The sequence below is a fragment of the Polyodon spathula genome, chromosome 23 (assembly GCF_017654505.1).
Source record: "Polyodon spathula isolate WHYD16114869_AA chromosome 23, ASM1765450v1, whole genome shotgun sequence".
NCBI lineage: Eukaryota > Metazoa > Chordata > Actinopteri > Acipenseriformes > Polyodontidae > Polyodon > Polyodon spathula.
Genome location: NC_054556.1, coordinates 9459298 through 9485293, shown reverse-complemented (window position 1 = coordinate 9485293; position 25996 = coordinate 9459298). Strand labels below are relative to the sequence as shown.

At 38.8% G+C, this 25996-nt stretch overlaps 2 protein-coding genes across 2 annotated transcripts in view; both read left to right on the top strand.

Annotated features, from left to right (window-relative positions):
* The first annotated feature begins 825 nt into the window (after positions 1 to 825).
* Positions 826 to 2058, top strand: LOC121298402 (actin-3-like). Its single transcript, XM_041225510.1, has one exon. The coding sequence runs from the start codon at positions 826 to 828 to the stop codon at positions 2056 to 2058; it is 1233 nt and encodes a 410-aa protein (XP_041081444.1).
* A 1147-nt stretch (positions 2059 to 3205) lies between these two features.
* The window catches only part of LOC121297803 (caM kinase-like vesicle-associated protein), a 40738-nt gene continuing 17947 nt past the window's right edge, over positions 3206 to 25996 (top strand). Inside the window, exon 1 of the mRNA XM_041224309.1 lies at positions 3206 to 3578. The gene's annotated coding sequence lies outside the window, so the exon portion shown is untranslated. The remainder of the gene's footprint in view (positions 3579 to 25996) is intronic.

Below are 25996 nucleotides of genomic sequence, written 5' to 3'. Positions count from 1 at the left end.
AGACCGCTAACACATCAGTGTAAGAGGAGGAATGGAGTCGGTCAATAAATAATGTGGCTTGAAGTCATTCAAGTAATTTGTTGGAATCCAGAGGGGTCAGAGAGATAGAGTGTACACTTTCTCAATTTGGGGGAGGTAGTTAGGGTCAAAAGCAATTAGAGCACTGAAACAAGTAAATCAATGAAAACGAGAAGGTACAGACACAGATTGTGACAAATGAGTTATAATTGTCTTAGTTATAGATATAGCTATACACCACAAAAAAATACTTTGAGAAACAAAAACGAAGATGATAAACAAGAAATATTTTTAATAGTAGATTGTAGATTGACTAGTGTTTAAAATACAATAAAGAAGTTCAATATCATTTAAACGCTGTATAAGATTAAAGATTATTCAGTCGAAAATACATGTAGGTTACAATAGGCCTGGCGACAAATTATTGTAAACAGTGCTATCATGCTTGTTTTCATTCTTGACCAACATATATTTTTATGTTTTCATTTTCTAAATATGTTCATATATATATATATATATATATATATATATATATATATATATATATATATAGATATATATATAATATATATTATTATATATATCAGTGTATGTATTAGAAAACACTTTTGTGAAATCATCTGTTGTCACAGTTGTTCCTCATCTTAATCTACTCTATTCATGACAACTGCTTCATGGCTACATTATGATAACACAGGTTGTCATGGCAACTAATATAAATCCAGTGTATTTGCAACAAGTACAGATCAGTTGTGTTTGAAGAGAGAAAAGAAAGAAAACAGAAGGTTAGCATATTTAGAACTAATTATGGATAAGCAACATTTGCCAAAGTCGAGGAACCCAGCAGGTAGATCTTCTACCCCAGTTCCACCTAGGACAGTATCTAGTGGTCCAGCAATATATCCCAAAAATGCTCCTAAAGAGACTTTTAAACAGACCGTCGCTATTATAGTGGACTCAGGTTCTGGAATCACCAAAGCTGGGTTCTCTGGAGATGAGCAGCCCCGCGTAGTACTTAAAAGTTCTGTGGGGATCATCCCTCAGAAAAGCCGGTCCACAAAAGAAGGGCCAGAGTACTTCATCGGATACAACATTCCAAAAGAGAGGGTGGACGTGGTCAAAAAGAAGCCAATCACCCACGGCATTGTGACGGACTGGGATGCCCTAGAGAAGCTATGGCACCACATGTTTTACCAGGAGCTGCGCATCTGCCCAGAAGAGCATGGCATTTTGGTGACAGATGCCCCACTTTCACCAACTACAAACCGGGAGAAAATGACTGAACTTCTCTTTGAAGAGTTTTGTGTGCCAGCAATGTATGTGGCTCACCAGTCCCTGCTGTCTCTCTACTCCTATGGACGGACCACCGGCTTGGTAGTGGAATCCGGCTCGGGAGCTACCTATGTCTCCCCCATCCACAACGGATACTCCATGCCCCACGCCACTTTCCGCCTAGATCTGGCTGGCCGTGCTTTAACTGAATACCTCGGCAAGCTGATGGCAGACGCGGGCAACCGTTTCAGCTCCCAGGAGAAACCTCTGGTGCGTGAGATCAAGAAACAATGCTGCTATATCTCTCAGGACTACGAAGTTGAGCTGAGGTCTGAAGAGAGGGGCTACCTCATGGATTATGTGCTTCCGGATGGGCATGCTATCACACTGGGTAGTGAGAGATTCCGCTGCCCTGAAATCCTATTTTGCCCTTCCACTCTGGGGGTGTCGGAGGCTGGGATCCATGTCATGACCATGAATAGCCTCCAAAAGTGTCCGACAGAGCAACATGAGCAGATGATGGACGGTATACTGGTATGTGGTGGCTCGTCTCTGCTGCGTGGCTTCCCTGAGCGCCTCAAGAAGGAGATGATCAAACTGGCCCCCCGAGGAGCCAAGGTAAATGTCATTGCCGGACCCCACCGTGAGTTCTCTGCCTGGGTTGGAGGCTCGATCATGGCTTGTCTCAACAGCTTCCAGCCCATGTGGGTCTCAAGTCAGGATTACAATGAAAGAGGGCCTTTCATGGTTCACCACAAGTGCTATTAAAGACAATTGGGTGGTTTAGGAATTGTCTCTTTATCATGTCAATAAATGATTAAAAATCCAAAGTGGTCTGGTGTTTTGTGAAGATAGCTGAATTCACAGCATTACAAAAGAATGTGTTATTTTTCAAAATAAACACAGCATTTGCTTTTATTTCCTTGTGCATTCTAGTTTATTATGGTAAACAGTTTTAAAATAAAGTTTATTAGATATGAGTGATTTGTTTTAAAATTGACAAAAAAATAGTTTTGTATTTGAGAAATATGTTCTAAACTGCCCAGCCTAAGTTTTCTTAATGCATGTTGTTATTGATTACTATTAAAGAACCATATTTTTAATGTTTGCTTGCATTGTTATAAAAACAAATAGCTGAACACAATTAAAATCAAATAATGATTCAGTTTGTGGCATACATACCCTATCCATGAACCCATGAACATAAAATATGCATCACTGTCAAGGCATTATGATGTCATTTAATCTCATTCATAGCAGTGGCATGTATTCACTAATGCATTCCTTTTTTAGACTTTTTTAGACATATATATTATATATATATATATATATATATATATATATATATATATATATATATATATATATATATATATATATATATATAATATATTTTTTTGTAGAAATGAAACAGTAATGGGGGGTGTCCTGGAAACCTTGATAATCCCCGTTTTCATTTTTGTTATCCTATCCTTGCTACCTATTACAAACACAATATCATTTTCTGTAGACTCAAATGTGTGTAGGTTATTAAATTATCCACCCCATCATTTTTAATTTAGAAATTCTGTTTTTTTTTTCATAATTTTAAGCAACATGAGTTGATTCGTTGGGCACCCAGCAGGTAGGCTATTTAAAAGTTGCAATCAGAACTTCAATTTGTAGGGATTGACCTTTATGTTATTGAACCAGTTCAACAACCAGCACCAAGTCTCTTGAACCTGTACAACCAGCTGAAAACCAGTAAACCAGATCCGGGCAGCATACAGGAGCATCTGTCCCCCGCCCTGGGTGCTGTCAGTATCAGCACCTGACTTGCAGATACAGGCACACAATGTGTCTCCTACAGAAACCAAAATAAGCAAATATTAACCAGCTCCTGCACTGTGCAGAGATACACGGACACTCGTTATTACATAGTTTACAACATTTTCTTTGATAAATAGTAGCCACACCTCTTGCTGGCTTGTCAGTTTAACTCGCTGTTACTCACTCCACTCTTGCTCGCTCGCTCGCTCGCTCCCTCCGTCCCTCCCTTGCACGCTCCCCCACCCATCTCTCTAACTGAGCGTTTCTTCTCACAATCCCCATCCAACTCCGGCTGTCAGAAAGCGCACGGTGGATGGACCAGGAGCACTGGAATTTACCCCTCTCTTTTAGAAAACTAACCAAAGAAAGAAACGCTGCTCTGCACACTAGTCAGGACATCTCCAACAACATAGGTTCTTCTTTTGGTCAGAAAAAGCAAAGAAACGACTGTGGACCTTTAAATCCATCAAGGATCTAAGGTAGGTGCATGGAGCGGTGGGGGTTTAATTCTACCGCAGATATCACACTTCTTTGAATAAAAATGTGCAATACAAAACGCTGTTTTTAAAAATACGCTTTAAAGTGTTGTTTTTTTTTTTTTTTTTTGTTTTTTTTTTTTTTAGAGGCAGGCTGAGCTTTATTATTCTGCCGTTGTTTTTCTTTTTTTATTAATATTATTATTTATTTATGTATGTATTTATTTTGTTGACTAATTCCCACAGTGCTTCACACCTGTGCAAAGGTCGGCGTGTAAGAATGCGCGCTGTGACATTTGCTCTTCGCTGTGCTCCAAAGCTGCGGTTTTTTAGCAATGGAGTTGATTATTTAAGAAGTGTAATACGCATTCATATGTAAATACTAAGATTTTTTTTAACTGTCTGTCTATTAGTCGAACAGTAAAATCTGATTAATATAATTGTATTAGTCGCAGTAGTAGATCGTAGTAGCTGTTGTAGATGACGTATGGTTGTATATTTATTGATGTATGTGTGTTATTCGTTTTTGTATATGTAAATATGTATTTACAGGTACAGGTGTATTATAAAAACGTATATTGTACATGAATAAAAACTGCCTGCATTTCAGTCTATCTCTATCTCTGTGTGTATAGTGTATTAGATAATTCTCATACTTTTTGTCTTTGATCTAAGAAGCGGAGAAGTTCACAGTGCTTATACTGTGTCTGCTATGTTCAGGGAGCTCGCTGATTTCACATGGAGAGCACTCTGTCTGTGACCAGCTTGAGGAAACCTGTGGTTTCCGATTGGAAAATAATCCATCTGTCTCATTTAAACCCATTGGAAAATAATCCATCTGTCTCATTTAAACCCAGGCAAAGTGTGCACTTTTAGGAATATTAAGTGTACAGTGAGGTATGCAATGTGTTACATTAGAATTATATTGAATAAATAAAAAAATTTAAAAAAAACCCTGCTGTTCCTTTATAAAGTGATAATAAAAATAACTCCTGAGATTTAAAACCAAAAATACTGAACATACTCCCTCTGGAAGCATCAATTATCACTTTTTCAAATGTGCATTTGTTTCTAATAGGGCACACTGATCACTTTGTGACCCTAATAACTAATGGATTCCAGCATTAATCTTTACAGAAGCAGTAGGTATATATGCACAAGCATTTGCTTGATGACATTTCGCTGCTGGTACTGGAAAAGTCTTGTCAAAAAGGGTTGGAGATTGAGCAGTAATATGAAAAGCACCTGTCCCAGTGATGGGATTTTAATTTCCTGTTCAGCTTGGGGAGAGTTGAGTCTGTCTTTTACCATTAGTGGCGACACTTTACAATGGGTGCTCATTCTTATGAACAAGAGTTGGAAAAAGTCTGTTCATATTAATACATGTGGACTTTTCTTTGGAGTCAAGCACAAAATAATAGTTAAATTCATATATAATTATATTTGAGTCGCCACTTAGCATTTTAATATCGTAGCTCATTGTACCACATACAAATTCAGATTAAACAAAACAACAGAATTTGGCAGTATTGTAAAACAGCAGAAGCCATTAATTCATCGGAAAGCAGTTTTGCAGGCTGTTGATGGAATTTGATAAAGGGGAATAATATAAGAATATTGATTCAACTTTGCTCAGCAGGTAACATCCAGTTATTAAATAAAGATGTGCGCAGGGCTTTGCAGATACACTATATGAATGTGTTTCAAATGCTGTGTTAGTAATCTCTGCATGTGGGCCATGGGGTATTGAACAGTTTCACAAAAAAACATACAGCGTGAAAAATAAGTAAATGTTACTGTGGAAAGCAGTGTCCCGACTGACAGGTGGTTAATCAAGTTGAATACTTCAGCAAGGATGCGCTGAAGTTCATTGTTATTCTCCCTATGGTTTAAAATACTGTATAATTACATGTGAAATTAAATAACTTTCCTGTCATTCTACTGCTCTGCTTTTATGAGCCTTCTTCATTTATCACACAGTGTAATGGCCTTGTTTTGTGGATAGAGGACAGAGGGCTGGTTAGACATCAGAGATGTACTGTACAAATAGGAAAGGTATTGTACCCATTACAGTAGTTTACAATCAGTTGGTGTAAATGGCATGGCCTTGTCAGACTTTGATCACAATAACAGATTTCTGGTAGCAATAGTATTGAGTCAAGATGAGATCGGCATTGATTAACTCAATCATAGTTAATGGATGACACTTTTGGATATTTATTTTTATGGTTAAGGCAGGGAGACATACTTAGCAAGCACTGAATATGGGCATTGAATATGGACATTTTAAGCAATATGTGTTTGAATAAAATAGCTGAATATTTGCCCCTGCAGTACAATAAAACAATCATATACATTTCATATACATATAGACAATGTACCTTGTATTATTCATATAACATTGTCCAATATTTCCAGCACATAATTCTATATACAGCAGGGTCTGTGATCTCTTTCTCTTGTACTACAGTGAATGGACTGGTATGTAAAAATCATGTCTGACAGGGAGTACTAGAGATTTTTTCAGTGTTTCTTAAACAATAGTATCTATTATTTATTGATTACATTTGGCTTTCATGTGATACATTGGATTTCACATTGATATGTGTAGTTCTATGTAATGAAATGTCATTAGGATATATACTGATGTGTGCTATTTAATATCTTATGTGAGTTTTGTATAATTTGGTTAGACATGATTTACCATGCTAACAAACTAAAGTCCCTATTCAACCATGGGGATGCTTCTGAAAAGACTCCTAAAACCACATTGCTAAATAAAACAATAATAATAGTAGAAACATTTAGATGATATTAATGTAAAGTATTCATCATATTTGAGGTTGCTTGCACATCACTGTGTACTGAAAAGAAAAAGAGCCAATTTTACAGTCCGCATTTCTCAGCTGTCAGATTATTTTCTCTGTGTCAAAATTAATCTTGTGTGTTGCTATCTGAATATTCTGAATAGCTCACAGTGGAGGGGAACACAGTGGAAATAATTACATAATCAAATTATAGACAGACAGGCAAGGAAGGTTAGGGAGAGAGGTGGATTGATACAATTGATGACAAGACATGCAAAGAGATTTCATTTGTGAGACAGCCATATTAACAAACATAAGTCTAAATTGATTCCAGCTTGGTCTCTATTTTATTCAGACAATTACATCCTAATAACGAGTTCTCTGATATCTCTATATTGACTATTCCAGCAATGAGTTTTTGTAATGAATTTGCTAGTTCTCATATTCACAGTCCTTGTTGCACTGTATGGAATTCTCTCTCGTTTGACTTGCATATGACCAGTGCTATTTAAAAAATAACTGTCAATGGGTTCACCTCTGCTTGTGTATTTGCTGGAATCAGTCTATATAAGTAACTCATTAGCAGAGCCACAGAAATGAATATACCATTAATCGCAATGCATCAAAATTACAGTAAACGTAAACAGATAGACGCTACCCCTGACTCTGGCAATTAAAGACTCATTAACACAACCATGTGATTAATATTTAATCACAACTTGAAATTTCAGATTCAGTGAGTGTCCTCTATAACAAGCTGACATGACTATACAGCACATGAACACCAGGGTCTTTACGGTAAAGGCACATTTAAATTCAATCTTTAGGCTAATTGTCTGTTTTGGTAATTTCAATTACACAGGGTTCCATAATGGCTTACCCAATGAAAGCACTGCCGTGTGAGTTACACAAGCATCGTTTGATTACTGTTTGTGGGCTGGGAATCCACAGGGTAAAGTGATTGGCTTTACAGCAGGAACTGAGGTCATACATTTACCTTCAGTCCTCCTATCTGGTAAGGGTTTTTCAGCATTGAGGTAGAAAAACAGATGAAATCGATACAAATTAATGCAAAAAAAAAAATCTAAAACGTATTTCAATAAAGGAATTCTTCTTTCAAAAAAGTCCATTTTGATTGGGAAATGACCAACTGTAAAGTGAATGTATTATGAATACAAAACCTAGATTTATATTTGGAGCAGATTAATCTCTGCTTACTGGCTGTTGTAATGACCACATCCGAATATCAATGTAATTCATCAACATCAACATATTTGGTTCAATTCTAAGCGCTCAGAATACTTAGTTCTCAGAAAATGTGTAGTGAATCAGAAATGAGAAAGTTCTAGTGAAAAGAGTCCATTGGGTCCAATTTGTGCTATGTTGATTAAATTAATAAAAATGTTGCAGCTGGTGTCCCAAATCCCTATTAGCTCTAATCTTGTACAACCTTGCCTATGGTAACTTTAGAAGTATGTCCAAATGGTTTCTTACTAGATTTATAATTTTAACAGTTTCTCTAACAGAAATGGATTTTCCTTTAACGTTGATACATTTGGCCCATTGTAGTTAAAACTTCTTTCTCCTTCAGGTGTTATAGTGTCTATTTAATTTTTAATCAATACTCAACGCCACTTGGTTGAACATTGTTTCAATCTGGGTACCTATTCGGCTACAGCTAAGGCAACACAATTTGCTTTGTCCTTCTACTGCTACAAGATTGAGGTGGCTGAGATCAAAGTCGGAGCCTTGAAACAACGGGGCTTCTTATCATACGGTACCAAATGCATTGGAAGTAGGTGTAGTGCATTTACATGCTAATAGTACAAGGCACTAGCATTGTACTTAGCAGATATTTTTTTAGGTGCATGTAATTATCACATTTTTTAACTAAAGCACACTGCTACTGCTTTTTTTAATGGTCTTAGATCTTCTCAAGATCCGTAGCTCTTCAGATTTTCAAGATTCGTTTAGAATGGTCTTGGTAGTATATTATTGACAGGACAAAGTGTTTTGTACCCTTCTAAAGGTTTACTTTGATATAGCTCTATAAAAGCATACAGTAGCACATGGTAAAGCATTGAGAAAGAATGATATGCACACGTAAGCATTGTATAGGATGAACAAGTGCACTACATCGTGGGGAAAGATGTTAACACTTTGTATGGTAAATATATTGTATAGGCATGACAAGGCCTGGTATTCGGTATACATGTACAATACATTTTAGATGGATAATAAAATTAGCTTGAATGGTTTATTTTTGTTCTGTTTTTCTCTCAATACATGATAATTATCTAGCATGTTTATTAAAATGACTATTAGAATCAAAGGTAACCAATTATACAGTTAAGGGAGTGGCGATATTCCTTTTTTTCACTGTTATCTATTTTCCCCCTTGTTTATAGTAGAGAGTTTGAATACCAGTTAATAAGATAGCCTTTTAGAGTGACGATAAAGAGTATGAAAGTCTACTTCAGTCTAACTAATTATTCTGTTGTTGATTTCACTGAGAGACTGCCTGCAATGGTACCGATTACTGCAAATTGGGATGGTGCTTTTAATTATTAAGAGTAAAGTGCAGTTTTGCTTGTAAGGTGCAGTGATTTCTTCTGAACATTATGGTGTTATGTCAAGCAAATTGTGCTACAAATGAAAACGATTCACCCAGTGATGCATTAGAATAAACTTGCTCACCTCACTTAGGTGATTGTTTTAAATGATATTCATATGATAGGTAACAATACAGGTATGTTGAGGCTGAACACTCATTATTGAGGATGTGGGTGACAGCGCTGGAGAGCTGGGTTTTGCTTTTTGTTATTTCAGTGCAGTTTGACAGTGTTGGGGACTGTGTGAAGGCAGTGTTTGGACTAGTGTGCATTATTAATGGGCAGGGTGACAGTGATTGATGGCTAAGACTTTATAATAAAGTGTTTTATATTGCCTTACACATGCGGATGTTCCAGGGGAGTTTATTTTTCATAAAAATACAATGTGCTGAAACCTGGCATGCTCTAGCATCTATATGCACGAAAGCAGTGATGATTAACAATGATTTGAGAGTTCTCATGAGTGCCTCTGTCTTCATGAATGAACATTGTTCCACACCTGAATATTTCTGTGGACGGCACTAGTCCGTCTTGTATTTTACAAAGAGGATAGAAGATTTAGTACAATAATGCCATGTTTATAAGAACAGATCTCTGTAATCCACTTCTCCTGCTCTACATGAGTCAGACATGCAACGTTCTTAATCTAAAAGACGTAATCTACATTTAACTTCTTACTCCTGGCTCATTGATTTTCCTCAGTTGCACCGAGATTGAAAGTCCCCATGGGCTGTACGGGCTGTAATTCCAATGAACTGTCATGTTAGTATCATTCATTTCAAAGGTTACCAAATACCCCTTAAAACGCAACTTCTTGGTCATGGTATGTAATAACTTCTAAAAATCTACCTGTCCCCTTGCAAGCCCCGGCCCTGTGGATATGAGAAATACCACATGTGTTTGATGTGCTCTTTCTTATTAATTTCCACTTGGGTCAGAGTGTGACACAGGGACTGTGTAATGGTTACACTCTGGTGTACCAGCTCAGCTTGGTAAATGTCAATGCAGTGTTTGAATATTAACCATCTGGAGTGTAGACTAGTGATTTATATTGAGATGATGTTTTCTGGCTGATGAATTAACTTTGGCACACTGTTTTTTGAGGTTATGAAAAGCAACGTAGATTGCAGCATTACGGTTTACCTGCAAAACAAAATTGGCAACATTACAGCTGAGTCATGCACGGCCACTGAGACATGGAGAAAGCAGCATTTCTACATCCAGTTTCCAATGAAAAGGGTTATAGATGACACAAGTAGGCATCAAAGAGTTTGCTCTGACTGGATAGTATCTACAGGTAACAATTTAAATGAGAATTTGAAATGAAAATGGATTAATATTTTACCTCTTGTTGATTCATGCTGCCAGCATAGTCTTATAAGAAAGCAAGGCAGTGCTCCAGGGGATCTGCCATCACCTAATTTGCCACAGACACAGCCAGATTGTGTGAGTGTGTGTATATATATATATATATATATATATATATATATATATATATATATATATATATATATATATATATATATATATATATATATGTTTTTCTTATAGAAATGAAACAGTAATGGGAGGTGTCCTGGAAACCTTGATAACCCCCATTTTCATTTCCGTTTTCCTATCCTTGCTACCTATTACAAACACAATACCATTTTCTGTAAACTCAAATGTTTGTAGGTTATTAAATTATCCACCCCATCTTTTTTAATTTAGAAATACGTTTTTTTCAGTTTTTTTTTTCTCGTAAATTTAAGCAACATGAGTTGATTCATTGGGCACCCAGCAGGTAGGCTATATAAAAGTTGCAATCAGAACTTCAATTTGTAGGGATTGACCTATATGTTATTGAACCAGTTCAACAACCAACACCAAGTCTCTTGAACCAGTACAACCAGCTGAAAACCAGTAAACCAGGTCCGGGCAGCATACACGAGCATCTCTCCCCTGTGTTGGGTGCTGTCAGTATCAGCACCTGACTTGCAGATACAGGCACACAATGTGTCTCCTACAGAAACCAAAACAAGCAAATATTAACCAGCTCTTGCACTGCGCAGAGATACATGAATACATGTTCCAAGTGGAGATATTATATCCCTGGCAATTAACATGTTATCTGGTGTTTCCCATCCCAATCCAAACGTTTTCAGTTATTGACATAGTAATTGGAACTAATAACAGGACATTGATTAAATAAAAAGATATTGTAAGGTATTGTATTGTACAAATCCCTAATCAAATAAATGATGGGATCAACTGAGAACAGGTTAGTGGTGTGTGAACAGGATGGCTTTGCAGGGCTGACACCAGAGCAGAAACTGAAACCAAAACAAGGTATGGTGGGGCAAAACTGGGACGCTCCGGCGCTCAGCTCATAAAGGCATGTTAGCCAAACAAACAAACAATAAACAATAACAAGTATCCTGCTGGTTTATTAACCAGCACGTTCAGCAGTTGACATTTCTATGTTTTTACTTGATTACCTCATCTCCACACATGTTCTCCACCCTGAGCCCCTTCACACAGTGCAGCCAAACTGCAGACCTTTTATAATTTGTGACTGAAGAACTAACTAACTATCAATTATTATATTATCCCTCGGGCACATGCTGCACGGATTTGCAAAGTCTGCATGACTGTCAGCTAGTCAAACAATCAGTAGCTGGCTGTCAAGTGTTCTCACAAGGTATTTAAAACACTAAAGCAATAACATGTCGGACGGCACCTCTCTCGACCTTACTAAACAATAAATCAAAAACACAGCTTTTCACAATCATATATAATATAAATCATAATAAAAATACAAAATAATACAATAAATCATAAAATCAGTGCACAAATATACATAGGGGCAGGATCCTGTATTAGGAGACCTGTATTATATACAATAAAAAACCTTAATAGCTCTGGCTCAATTTTTCCATGAAAATCAAATTTGGCATGGTCTTGCTTCACGTCACCATGGTGATTTTGTTCAACATTTAATTCATGGTACAGGGAACTAAATCTTTTTTAGGCCAACACACACACACAAGGATGTTGCACACTTGTCATGTCTTTCAGTTATGTGGATATTGGTAGTTTGGTGAATTTTCTGGTTTTGAGAGCACATTTTCTGTTTTAACCTAGCTGTTGGCATCAAATGGCTGTGAGGAAAACCAAACATTTTCAGTAAAAAAAAAGTTCTAGAATCACTTTTTACACACACTTTGTATTGTTTCAGGGCCACTACCAGTCATCAAAACCTGGATTCTGCTCCAGGTTAGATTTTTTTACCAGTTTATTCCTATTGAGATTTGAGCTGATGACCAAAGTGTTTTGTTTCTGCTTGTGTTTTTATATTCTATTAGTTGTTAACTGTGGTTTAATTGTGGAATTCATTGGAATGTGATCGATTCAGACTACTTGCATGTGGTGTTATGTTCATTATCCCATTGTCGGATTGTGTAATAAACAGAACAGAATGAACAAAATCAAGCATACTTTTACAAATTGTATTATTTACATTTTCATATGAGTAATATTACTTATTTTAAATGGCAGTTTATGTCTGAAAGGGGGTCTTAGAAATTCCAGTTATCAGCCTTCTTTATCGCTCATTAATTTTGTTATCTGCTGTTTAGGAATGGAAGGAAAAGAAGCTTAAACTTTATGAATTGTTTTCAGTATGTAAAATGATTAGCGGATGAAGGTTCAGAAAGTCCAGGGGGGCACTAAGGTATTGAGATTTTGTAGGCAAATTGATCTGTGTTGTTCAAATATCTAAATGTTACTAAAAATATGTAAAATAAAAGCTGATGGAATCACACAGAAAAGAGAATAAACATTCACCTTATTAATCACATTTAACCATATACCAAAGATAATGGGGGCTAATGTTGTTACTGCACAAGCCTGCCCACGCAAACAATTATTAGAAGAGCTTGGGAATTTAAAACATATACAGTAAGTCAACACTGCATTCCTAATTCTGAATGTATCAGATAATTTCAGTCCATTTCAGTCATTAGACTTGTTACCTTTAAGGACCAAAATGAACGGTCTGATAAGGTTTTTTTGTTTGTTTGGTTTTTTTTTAGTGTCTGTATTGCAAACGCTGAGAAATTGGTTCTGATTTAACCCTTTTGTGTGAACAATCGTATTCATTTTAAACAAACAGGCAGACTTGATTTAGCATTGTGACAAAGTGGCTGAGTGTGGACAGGTGCAGGAGTGGTGCGGTGCAGCAATTAAACAGACAGAGGCTTGTAATCCAGTTTGAAAAGTGTTCTTTATTTTTATTCCAAGTCTGGTGACCAAAACAATAATCCCCCGGCAATACACAACAATGTGTACTGCACAGGGTAAATAATAACGGGATTGCAGTCCCAACTAATAATAAAATATCTGACCCACAATAATACATACACAGCCACCAGTCCTGGGTGTGTGCAGTAGTGCTCCTGGTGGGTGATACAGGTTATTTGGTGAAGTGCAGTTCCGGCTTAGCGCTGGCCCCTGGCAAAAGCTCCGGAACTGTGTTAGCTGTCTGGTAATGTGAAAGACAAGACAAGACAATTACAAGAATGAACTAGGAACGGGGTATCTCACAGTCCTTCTCAGATTATTTACACACACCAAAGCGAAGGAACAGAGTACAATTCTCCGTCCCCTTTTTATTCTGTCCCACATGACCCCTTGGTAAACGAGTGCAACTGCCTCTCCAATCTGAGGCTGCCACGTCGTTTCCCTTCCGGGTCAACAGGAAAGAACTGTCAGACCAGCCCGTCCAAAGAACTGTGTTCTCGCTGCTTAGCTTCCTCACTAGTCGGGAGGGAGATTTACAACTAAGAATCATTGTATTTCTGTCACAAGCATTTATAGTTGTGTTTGTATTTTACTTTTTGTATATCTTTCAAATATTCCATTTATTTTTAGATTAATTATTTAAACATTGGTTTATAGTATCAAGATACTATAAATGATGAAACTTAAAAATAAAAAAAAAAATTACAAAATTGCCCCATTCATATTCAAAGTCAATTAAAAAAAAAAAAAAAAAAAATTGGAAGACACTTATAGAAACCAAACAACTGGAAAAGTTTCATGACTATCTAATGATGGAGTCAGTGATGGAAGGATGAATGGTTGCAAGTTGATGAGATTAAATGAAGAGAGACTGAAATGGGTGAATTGAGACACACTGAAGGACGCATTCTGAACACGTTTCCTATTAGCTGAACTAGTAAGCATGAACACAAGTTCACAGGGAGTGAGCTGGGGGGTAGGGATAGGGCAGAAGAAGCAGAAGGGAGCGGTAAGTAGGACAGAGAGCCGGCTAGAAAGGACCGGACCTAGGATAGAAGAGCAGGCGAGGTCCACCCTAGGAGCAGACCAGAGAAACTGGACATGGAAGCTAGGATAGAAGTCACTGACTGAGAGCGGTGATGCCGACACAAGCCCAGGGGCGAAGGACCCAGCAACTGAAACCGGATAAGTCACTGACTGAGAGCGGCGATGCCGACACGACCCAGGGCCGAAGGACCCAGCAACCGAAAACACATATAAGGGTTATGACTCTGGGAGCCGCCCCTCCAGAGGAAGACGGTCCCGGAAGACCAGGACATGAAACGAAATAGAAAGGGAGAGGTACCCAGCGTCTGAGACTTCTGTAAAGGGGCGCTCGTTAGACCCCCAATTGGTCGAGACTTCACGCTGCCTGGGACCTGAGATAAGAACAAGGCATAGAGGGTTAGTTTGGGACTCGAGCATGAGTAGCCACGTTCCGAACTGAGACAGAGTATAGAACAGAGCCTTGAGTGAAGCAAGATAAGTGCAGGAGCTGCAAAAGAACAGAGTGTGGCCGGGGGTCCACTCTGACTCACATGGTGAGAACCCCCCTGAAGGTCAAGGGAGGCTGAAGCCTGCCCTGAGGTCGGGGAAGTGAGATCACCTGCCCTCCAAAAGGATGGACCCCCGGCTTCTCACCAAATCTCCCACATTGTGAGACAAACATAAGACAGCACATGCCAGCGCATAACAAACAAAAGACTAGAAGGACAAATGGGACAAACAGGAGGATGGTTAGTAATTTAGTGGGATATGACTATGTGTATACCTGCTGCTCAGTGGAGAGGAAAAAAACCCTTGAGGCTGAATAGGGGGAAACCTCTAGTGGCCCCGACAGACAGGTAGCCCCCACTAGCATTTTTAGAAGGAGCAGCAACTATATCAGGGAAGGATGAATGAATGTAGGAATCCACTGCGGAGGAGGACCAGCTCCCCCACATTCGTGATCAGGCTGGGGGGAAGGGAGGGGGGGTTTGGGAGTCGAGGAGGGAGGCCTGCTCTGGAGGTAAGGGTGGAGGAATGTAGGGAGCTCTGCTCGAAGGCGAGGTGAGTGATGTTAGGAGTGAGAGGAATCAATGAACAGATGGTCTGAGGAGGGTGGGGGGGAGGGGGGGTTCCTGCTGTGGAGATACCTTGAAAAGGGAGATAGGGGACTTGATACTTGACGGGTGAGTGGACCGACCGCGCTGAATTGATCCGTCTTGAGGTATGCAGCCAAGTGATGGAGTAAGCATGGAAGGTGGCTGAGAGGCAGCTGATCTCCATGGGCAAATCATTGTAGGGGGAGAAGCGGCTTTTCTGAAGAGTGGAAATGGAGAATATATGTTGATATAGACAGACAGGAAGGTGAGGCAGGGGGAAAGCGCTTAAGAATCCCACAGAGGGTCAGGCGGAATGCTGATATAGAGAGACTGGAGGGAGTTGGAGAGAATCCCTAGCACGGACCATGAGAGCCAGGTTTTGATTGAAGGGCTATGATTATTCGAATCTGGGCGCAGAGGATTGAAGACACTGAGCAGACAGTAGAATAGGAGCTCTTGAACAAGGTGGAGGGCTGCAGACATGTAATTCTGCACAGATTGAAGGAGGTTACTGAGATTAGGATTCAGTCAAATAGCATCTGGAGAAGCTGAGGATTCTGGATGGGGGTTGTGGAAGTAAATGGGTCCAACTGACTGAACTTGGATACCAAAAGTAGAGGCAGAAGGAGAGCTGGAACTGAGGGCTGAGGTGGCAGCTGGATGAATCGGCTACTGGGGAAGCAGGGCTCCTTTGCGTCCCATATTCTAGAAATGAGGGCAGAGATGAGATGCCGCCTTTCTATGTGTTAGTTAATACAGGATCGATCAGCAGTTTGCTACTATCATGTCTGCTTGAAATGGAAAAGTTAAACTCACATTCAGAGATTTGGGTTTCACAACACCAGTTATTCTCTTAATAGTGGAAATCCTTAGCTCATAATCAAGACAGATTTCCAGTCTCGTACCACATCTCAAACCAAGTATTAATGATGAGTGGTGATATGAATAGGATTGCTGAGGAAGTGCCCCATATTTTGATTAGATGGGGATTAGCGATAGCCTTGATTGTGGGAATGCTGCCACGATCTGCATATTGGAGGAAGGCTGGAGCATTGTAGCCTCTGGAGAAGTGCAGCTGCAGATTTAAACAGTAAATTAGAGCGACTTTTGCTGCTGCAGTAGTGAGCTGATCTGAAGAGGGAGTGGAGATCTGCTGTAGTGAGGAGCGATTAACAGCAGAGAGCGGGATCTTCTGAACAGAGCAGAGGTCTGAGGAAGAAAACAATGGAGTGCTGTCAGTAGTGTGCAGAGGTCCAGCTGTGAGATATTGGTCTTTCAGTGTTAAGGCAGATTTAGATGGAGCCAGAGATGGGGCTGCTTTTGGGCAGAGATGAAGATTGCAGAGATCTGAGACCGCTGCAGAACCAGAGAGGATGAAGAATATGTTGCTCCGAGGCATCTGCAAAGCCTATTGATTGGTCGGGAGCAGTTTATTGTCTATTGGAATGTTGATAATTCGTAGGACATGGTTTCATGACTGACTACCGGCTCGCATTGATGAAATGATGACTTTGATGAAGCTGGTCGGATTAGAGGAGCAGCGCCAGATGAGGAAACACGAATCTGGGAACAGGAATAAGTCACAGGAATGGATGCGTGATGCAGGGAAGCACGACATTACTATGATTGTAGATACTGAGCATCTCAAAAACAGCTGAGTAGGGTTGCTTCATGACCAGGTCCTTGAAGAGGGGAAGAGTTGAAATTGGAGAACGTCAGTTGCTACAGAAGGTTGAGGAGGAGGGGGACTCCTGCGAATCCCTCGCAGTTTCAACAAACTGCAGGAATGTATAGAAAAGCTGGAGCGTGCGAGCTTCACAGTGATAGCAAACCAGCTTAGAGACTGTGTAAAATGTGTGGAGTTATACTGCCATCTAGCGGTTATGATTAGAGTGAAGCCGGGTAGAATATATTTGGTTATTGTGATTAAAATCCTTGTCGGTGTAGAACAACAATTGCGTATTCTTTTAGATTTGAATATCTTCGTTGCATATTTTAGGACAGTTAGTTATGTATATAAATACGTAACACAGTATTTAGATGTCACAATTCGGCGAGTTGAATGAGCCCTCGCAGATTGTGAAAGCGCAGCAGCAGCAAGCCAGAAGATTGTAGTACTGAGGCACGGAGCTCTCAGTGCGGATGAAGCTGCCTGGTCACCAGGGCGACTTACCACTCCCCGCAGTCACGCAATGAGGGCGTTGCCGTGGTAGCCACGGAATGAGAGGAGCCGGTGGAAAAGTTTCAGAACAGCAGTGTTGTTGGAGCATGTTGTGACCAGTCGAAAGCACGAGCCACCACACATTGAAATGGAGCATGAAATTGACTGGATAGGTCTTTAAAACATTGAACGTAGCTAATAGAAATCCAGGGCAGGATCTTATGAAGGAACGGTAATTTGTGCTGGCTCTGGGAGCGGAGGAGGGGCGCTTGATTGCAAGCGAAGAGTAAAGGAATGTTCAGCTGACAGATCTTTGTGGTGGATTAAAAAGAGGAATTATGCCAAGGTAAAGGCTGACGACGGGAATGCCGATGTCCTGTTGAAGGAGCTTTAGAGGTTTTAGTGGAGGGCCAGTCTCTCTAATAAAGACGCGGACGAGTTGAGAAATGAAGCTGCGGTTTCGACGGTGCTGTTGCTGGGCTGGAGGCTGGAAAGAACAGGAAAGACTAACGCTGGAGCTCCTGCAGCCGAGTGGAGAAGCTGAATGATGAGAAGCAGCACCGGAGCAGGTAGGAAAATATTTGATAATATCGTGAGAGCGCTGCGCAGAGAATTGACCTCCAGTGAAAGACTTCGAAGTGTAGATTAACGGTGAAGCACGAAAAGACAGCGTTTTAGCTTTTGCTACAAAAACGAAACGCTAGAGTGAAGGTGCAAGTGATCAGAACTTAAATAGAAAATAGGTACTAATTGACAGGAAATTGGAAGCTCCCTGCTGCACACCCCCTGAATTACGCAGGCTAACATAACAAAACACTACTTCAGTAATGCTTGGCAGGTGTATAAAAATGAGTCCACAGCCCAATAGACCATTTGAAGTGAAGTTGCTATAACAGCACACTTCATTGCAGCAGGTCCAGTGGAACATAACCAAGCACTCTGCTGTATACCTTTGTTAAGATAATACCAAAAAAAAAAAAAAAAAAAAAGATTCATATTCATAATCTGCTTCTTAAACTGTTTTTTAGAGGGTACATTACACTTTAAAAAAAAAAAGCAATTGTTGTTTATGTGATAGTACATAAAAAAAATGTATTGTGAATATGGGGTCATTATTATAATTGATATGTTTAGATTGTCATTGCCATATAACAGTTTATTATAAAAAATAAAAACAATCTAAAGAAATCTCTTATTGGCAACAGTAAAAAAGGACGTTTTCTGTGTCAAGAAAGATGGTAACCAAGGCAACAAATAACATCAGGACAGAATCACCAGATTACCTAGTGAGGCTTGAAGAAGCAGCAGAACGAGATTGCTGGAACTTAAGCTTGGGGCTGTAGCGACAGGGAGCCGAGATTGGAAGAGCAGTTCATCCTCCTTTGTGTCTGCTTTTATTCTTCAGATCTAAGGCTTTCATACTGAGATGCACCTGGGCTATGGAATGCTTTGTAAAACAATGCACAGTCTAGGGTTTTGGAGCTTCACCTGTTCTGGTTGGCTCTTTGAAGTCCCCATTGGGCTTGAACTGGGATTGCTGTTTATGGAGGGATCTATGAGGAGGACAGTTGAATTAAGACCAGGTCCACCACTTATTGAGTTCATTTATACCTGACATTAAACCTACATGTGCCTGGTGCATGATATAAAACTGTTCCCTCCTGAACTAGGCTTTCTTCTCCGTTCCCTAAACGTTTCCCATTCCTTGATGGTGAGGGACAGATTGTAACAATAACGTCAAATTATGGGAAGTAAATGCGCAGTATACGTGGAACCTATAATTTTTTGTTATTAGTTATTCTAATCCTTATTCAAACGTCAAATATTTTAAAGTATGTCCACTAAAACCTGTATTATATGAAAACTACGTCTCTGATTTTACATTTACTCTTGCAAATTCTGTACTAAGGAGCACTGGTAGCAAAAGGGACGCTTAAAAGTTTTGTGCCTCTGGTAGGACTTATCAAATTAGTAACATTTTAATATTTTGACATACTAATAATATGTACCATGCTGATCCAAAGCAGTCCCTGGTACCACATCATTAAAAGTGTGCTGGTGTATCAGTCTCAATCATTTATGCTGCCATTGCTGGTGGTGCAGTGTTCTGCAAGTGGTGCTCTTTGAGTTTCTCCAGGGAACACTGGTGTTGTATTTTGCATCACAATAACATTTTTATGTAAGGCTTAATATTTTCCTAGATCTACCAATTATTGTACAGTGTTTAGTACATGAAGCTGAGAGTACAGTAGGCAAAAACCTGAAAAAGGTTATTTATGAACTGAGGGATGGGAAATATCAATTGGAAATGTTGTCCTGTGGTAAGTAAGCACACTGTAGATTGAGAAAGGACCCCAAGCGCAGAGGAATATAACCTCCAGATTTGTGTAGGTGCAAGTTATTGATCTTTTTTTTAATGATTTTAAAAAATAGCCTTTTCAATATATTGATAGACAACTGGGATCAATTATTTTCTATACTGATTTGGATGAAAAAAAGCTGAATTTTGGTCACTGGTGTTTGGTTCTGGTTCATTTCCAGAGCACTAAATGCATCAGAAACTTTCAACTAAAACTTTAAAGACAAGCTTTCTTGCTACTTGGCTGAGAATATTGCTATCTGCCCCTTTTTTCAAGCCTAGGGATGAGAGCTGTGGGATAAGGGGCCCACACTACAATCTCAGAAGAGTAGACGTCGTTGCCACAGCCTTATTAGCCTCTTTTTCAGTTTTAAAAATCTTGCAAGAGAGTGGCCGATGGGAATCAGTAAACTGCTGGTTTCAGTTCCTGCTTCTTCTGTGGAAGAAGAGGCCTACACTGAAGAAGCAGCGACTGTCCCAGCTCTGTTAACCAGGACGTCAAGTCAGCTTGACTTCTCAGGTAGTCGTAGCAGGTGGGATGCAATTCAAGGCAGACTTGCTGCCGACTGGTCATTTTCAAAACCTTCTGCATCTTTGTTTTGCCCTCCAAGCCCAATTACTGGACCTTCGAGGTCAGAACTATATAATATGTGCTCTTTAGTTCTCCCAATAGGTTTCTATTTTCCACCAAAGTCATGTTAACTGTTTTTTGAAAGACATGTGAGATAAACTGGCCATCTGGTACAGTAAAAAAAAATTGAGCCTTCTGCTTCATTGAGTCACAGGCCCTAATCTTAGTACCGTCTGCTGTGAAGATCTTAGTTATGCGAATATGTGTTCCTTCAGCTCGGCAGTAAGAAGCTCAGTTCCAAGTTCAGTTATCCCTGCCGGCATTCATACTGTATTGCCAACATAATATCAAAACCTTTTTTTTTTTACTAGAAAAGTACACATTTTTTTTAAATGTTTTGCTCTTACAAAATGTAAAAAGGAAGTTACAAGTTACAAATTACAAATAGAATCTGTGCAAATAAAAAAAATCGAGGAAGCTAACCTATTGTAAACTAAAACACAAACAAGTATCATGAGCAAACTGTAATAAGAATCTTTTGCCTGCTTTAACACAATTACATGGAATATGCTCTCTAATTCAAGTTTACCGGCACTGAAATGTACAAACTTAATGATGAATTACTGCAGCCAGGCTTTACAGAAGCCTCAGGAGAACGAGAAAAATTACTGCTGCAGCATTTATTGAGCAAAGATGAAAAAAAGGCACAAATCTCAATTCCCCTGGCTGCAGATACTGTCTATATAAAAGTCTACATTTAACCCTTCACGGCCACCAGTAAATATATTGTGTCATCTATCAGGAATTTACTATGCCTTCTAATCAGAGCAAATGCTTTCTACCTGTTGGTTCAGATAGCTCACATTTATCATTGTTTCTACAAAGTATAAAACGACAACGTGGGAACCAATATTCAAATTTATATTTTAAGATCAAATCTTGGGAGAATACAAATATATTAAATAAGTTGTTTTTTTGTTATTAAAAAAAAAAAAAAAAAAAAAAAAATAATAAATTTACAAAAATATGACTAGCAGCAAGAATTAAGTGAACCCTGGTGGCTCAGACAAATGATAGCGAAAACTTTGTGACTCCTGCCTTCATGACTCCTGACTTTGCCTGACATCACTATTACCAGTACTTTTAAAATGACATTGCGTTATGTATTAAATCTTGCATCATGATCTACCATGTACCATTGCGAAATTCTAAACATTGAAGAAATGCATGATCTTGATAACACTTCCAACAAAAATCCTAAAACACAAGAGCAGCAGGCTAAACGCTCTGGGATTATGCCTGCAGATCAACATGGAGAATAGGGCTGCTGTTGAACAGTACCATTAGAAATGTCTAGAAATTACAATTGAACAGTTAAACTAAATTGGATCCGTGACAAGAATACTGGTGCAAATTAAGGGTAAGATCTTTGCTCTGGCTGACCATAGCCATAAGAGGTCAATTAAATGTAATGCCCTTCTGCTTGTGGGTAGGTTTGGTGTTATAGACAAGGAGGCACTGTATATTTACAAGCTCTGGTCTGCATTGCTCTCTCAAACTGTGCACAATTGAAGATCTGTTTTAATTGCTGTATCACTGGGATATCTTAAGTAAAAAAATTCACAATAATAAACTGTTCTCCTAGTGGTACCCAAAGCTTTAAGTACTGTACCACACCATAGCTTAATATTTTTAATATTTTAGCTGTAGGGTTTCAAACACAACACATTATTTACCCTAGTTTCCTGCATTGTTGTACGTATTCATGCAATATCTTTTTCAACATCATTGCGATTGTTTTGATATTTTTATTAACATATCACTGGTCATAAGTCAGTTTTGATCAGATAATTTAGTTTTATGTCAGTTATGCACCTGGTCTTCCCGTCAAAATTTCTTGTGAATTCACAACATCAGCGGCTTCAATCCAGCCTGTTCAATCAGAAACTTTTCACTGGTTCCCGACTCTACTCACAAAGTTCAGCATTTTGATTGGTTCACCTGTCCTACCTGCTCATTCCGGCACAGGTTCCGAGGGATAGGAAAAGGTTTTAGGCATGACAAGTCCTGTATAATCACAACATCTGCTTTTCAGAGCCCTGCCCGGTTAGAGAGAAGATGCAAGATGTACAGGGGGTGTATCTCCAGCCATATCAGTATTTATGTTTGTACTCAAAATGTGCTTAAGACATTGTCACACAGAACACTTTATAACCTAGGCAACCTGTTATGTTGCTTAGTATATAGAGTTCTCGATTAAGGTTTTACTACTGGTTCTTAGACAACCCTAACTCACCAAAATATATTATTTATTTATTTATGGCCATTATAAAACCTTTTCCCCTTTAAGACGTTTAAACTACTGTTTCATTGAACTGCATCACTTCTTGTGCTGAAGGTCAATTGCAGATCAGCTGCCCTGCCCCCACTCTGGTAAACCATGGGAGGGGTTGTGTGATACAGGAAATGATGTGTGCTACTTAAAAAATATGGTTACTCCAAAAGAACCCAGCAGAGAATAGAATAATGAGTAGACCAATGTTGCCAATACTACATTTAATTAGAAGCACTTGAAACAACAGATAGAAAAACTATTGAATTGTAGAAATTAAGGAATCTGGGTTTTTTGGGGGGGGGGTTTTTGCATGCATGCAGTGGGGGTAATTAAATTAAACAAGTCAGTCGCAAACTCTGGTTCCATCTGTTACTCCTCTCCCAAAAGCAGCAAGACTCTCCCTGAATCTGCTTGTCTGAAGCCTGTTCCTGCAGCTCCTCATCAATTTACCTTCACTGCGACTCACAGACCCTTGAAAAGCAAAGCCTTTGAAGTATTGCAGCAAATTGCGTCATGCCTGCAAAAATAAAAAAAAACCTTACCAAATGAAACTGTGAGCAGAAGTACAAAAATATGTATTTCTTATTCATAAATGTGTAGTTGTAGGTGCTTCATCTTTAATTCTTTATGAATCTCACAGTATTGTAAAATTGCGTTACGGGGCTCAGATGAAAAGGTTGAGAGGACTCAAAAAATGTTAATGTTTCAAAACTAGAAAGGAACCACATTATTAATGCAGCACCTGTAGTGTATTATAGTGGCAACAGGAGGCTACAGCATGAACAATCTTGGAAAAAAAAAAAAAAAACACTGAGTTTGATGTGACTTTACCTGACAAGTATTTAGCAAAAGATTTTGCCAATAACAACTTGAAGTAAAAAAACATTGTGTTTTATGATTGCTATTTATGGTGATTAGCGAGTAATTAAAGTTGGAGAAAAACATTTATAATGCTAAATTGGGTAAATTAAATGAATAATTAAAATGCATGGTTTTACTGTATTTCATATTGTGACAGAGATCGAATGACGCCTGGTGTTAGATCTCCCTCCCGACCTGAGAGGATACTAGATAAAGGGAGCAGTGTACCCTGGACTAAAAGGCATGACACTTTATCCCATGGGAATCTACTCACCACTTTGCCACACATATATAAATATATGGAAGTCTGAGTTTAAAGGCTGACTACAGTATATATGTTATTGCCACCAAAGTATTACTTGTGTATTTTATAAATATAATCTTGCACTAGGAGGTGATGTACTGAACTAAAGAAGTGTCAGCTTCTGCTAAGGGAGACAGTTCCTTCAACGTCTCTGACAGCGTGCTGGCTCCATAAGCCGCTTTGGTTTCGACATCTTTTTTGTTGCCAAGGAAAAATGCGATTTGTATTTCTGTCGGAACAAACCAAACAGGTTCTGGAATGCGCTTCCTTTATCCAGCTTTTGTTACACTGGGATAAGCGGGGGTGAGAGCAAGCGGTTTGTGGGTTTAGCGGCTGTGGACTTAGGAATATAAAAAACAATCTGGCACTCCTGCTCAGCTCCTTGAAACACTCTCTGTCTATCCACAGGGCAGGTGCAGCACTGGGACGGATTGGGTTGACAAACTGACCCAATTAGATCAAACTAATACATTCTAAGCTAATCTAAACTTTTGTAATGACTACTAATGCACCCCTTTCTCACCTCTCCAGTACCATCACTCAGGACCCTAATTATGAGCACAAGAACAGACCATTCACTTCTCTCAAGCACTGTCACCCAGCACTGTAATAATGAGTACTCATACACAAAATGCAGAAAGAATAAAAAAAAAAAATGAAAAAAGCAGTGTAAATAAAAAAATACTGATCTGGTTTTTGAAAGAGAAATACAAATGAAAACTGGCAGGCCGTCTTCTATTTAATTGAGTAATTGGGACATCACACTTTGATATCTTTGAAGGAAAAGGCTAACAAGCCTTTAATTAAGATCAATTGAGAAGGATGAAAGAGATCCTATTACTAGGAATCTCCACATCCACACTGCTGCTTGTTACCCCAGCAGGGGGCGCCTATATTTACTTGCAAGGGAGCATCTGCAAAATATACAGAAACAATTCTACAAATAAGGTCAGCTGCCAGCTGGCGTCCATTCCTATTTACAGCCTGAGAAAATACACAGACTGAAAACAGATCACTCAATCGGTTTGATTTGTTTTCAGTCTGTGTAGAGAATTAGAGAAAATTAGAGAATTACAAAAAATAAATAAATATGATGTAGAAATTAAAATAAAAATATAAAAAAAACCTAAAATAAAGATAAATTATCAAAAATAATTCAAATACTGTTGTAATTAAAAGTGATGCAAGTAATGTAACAATCTGTCAGTATTATACAAATGATTGCCTGGAACTCGAATTCTGATGGAACTCATTTAAGAAATCAGCATCTGTGCTACATGAAGTTGCAAAAACAACAAAAATAAATCAAATAAAGTGAACCCTTACAGGAAAAGTGTCAGGCTAACACATAGTCCACAATATCGGAACAATTCTTACTTAAACCACATAGTGAAAACTGCTTAAAACGTCTCCAGTAATTAGCCACTTGAAAAACGGGCAGAAAAAACTTGCCTGAAAGTCTGCTGGTGTGAATGGGCTTTAAAAGTTTTAGACATTTAGGAAATTCAGGGATGAAATAAGATTCCTTTTGCATAGCAGTTTCATCCTTTCCAGACTTTATTATGTGCCTGATTAGTGGATTGAGAGAGCATGTTACTGTGGCACTGCAACTGTGAGATTGAAGGAGGATGGAAATTTAAAAATGTATGAAGTCCAGTTCACTTCAAAAGGTTTAAAGTAAAACCTACAGTACCCTATCAAAATGCAAAAGACAGCTGTGGATTTGTAAGAGTGATACATTGTCTTAAAAGAGGTTTTACAGTACATCGGCAAAAGCCATTGATATTTCAGATAACATCTGTTCCTCATTGATTTTTATATTTATCCATTTGCAGTGGTATTTGTGCATAGCACACATGTGCCAGCAGTAGCCAAATGTTGACGTTGCATCAATGGTCTTTTAACCATCTGTTGTAATTACTGTGTACCTTTTAGTTAACTGACATAGCCTGTGTGTGACGTGTTATTTGTGTGCGTGTGTGAACCCATGTATATCAGTTAGGTCCT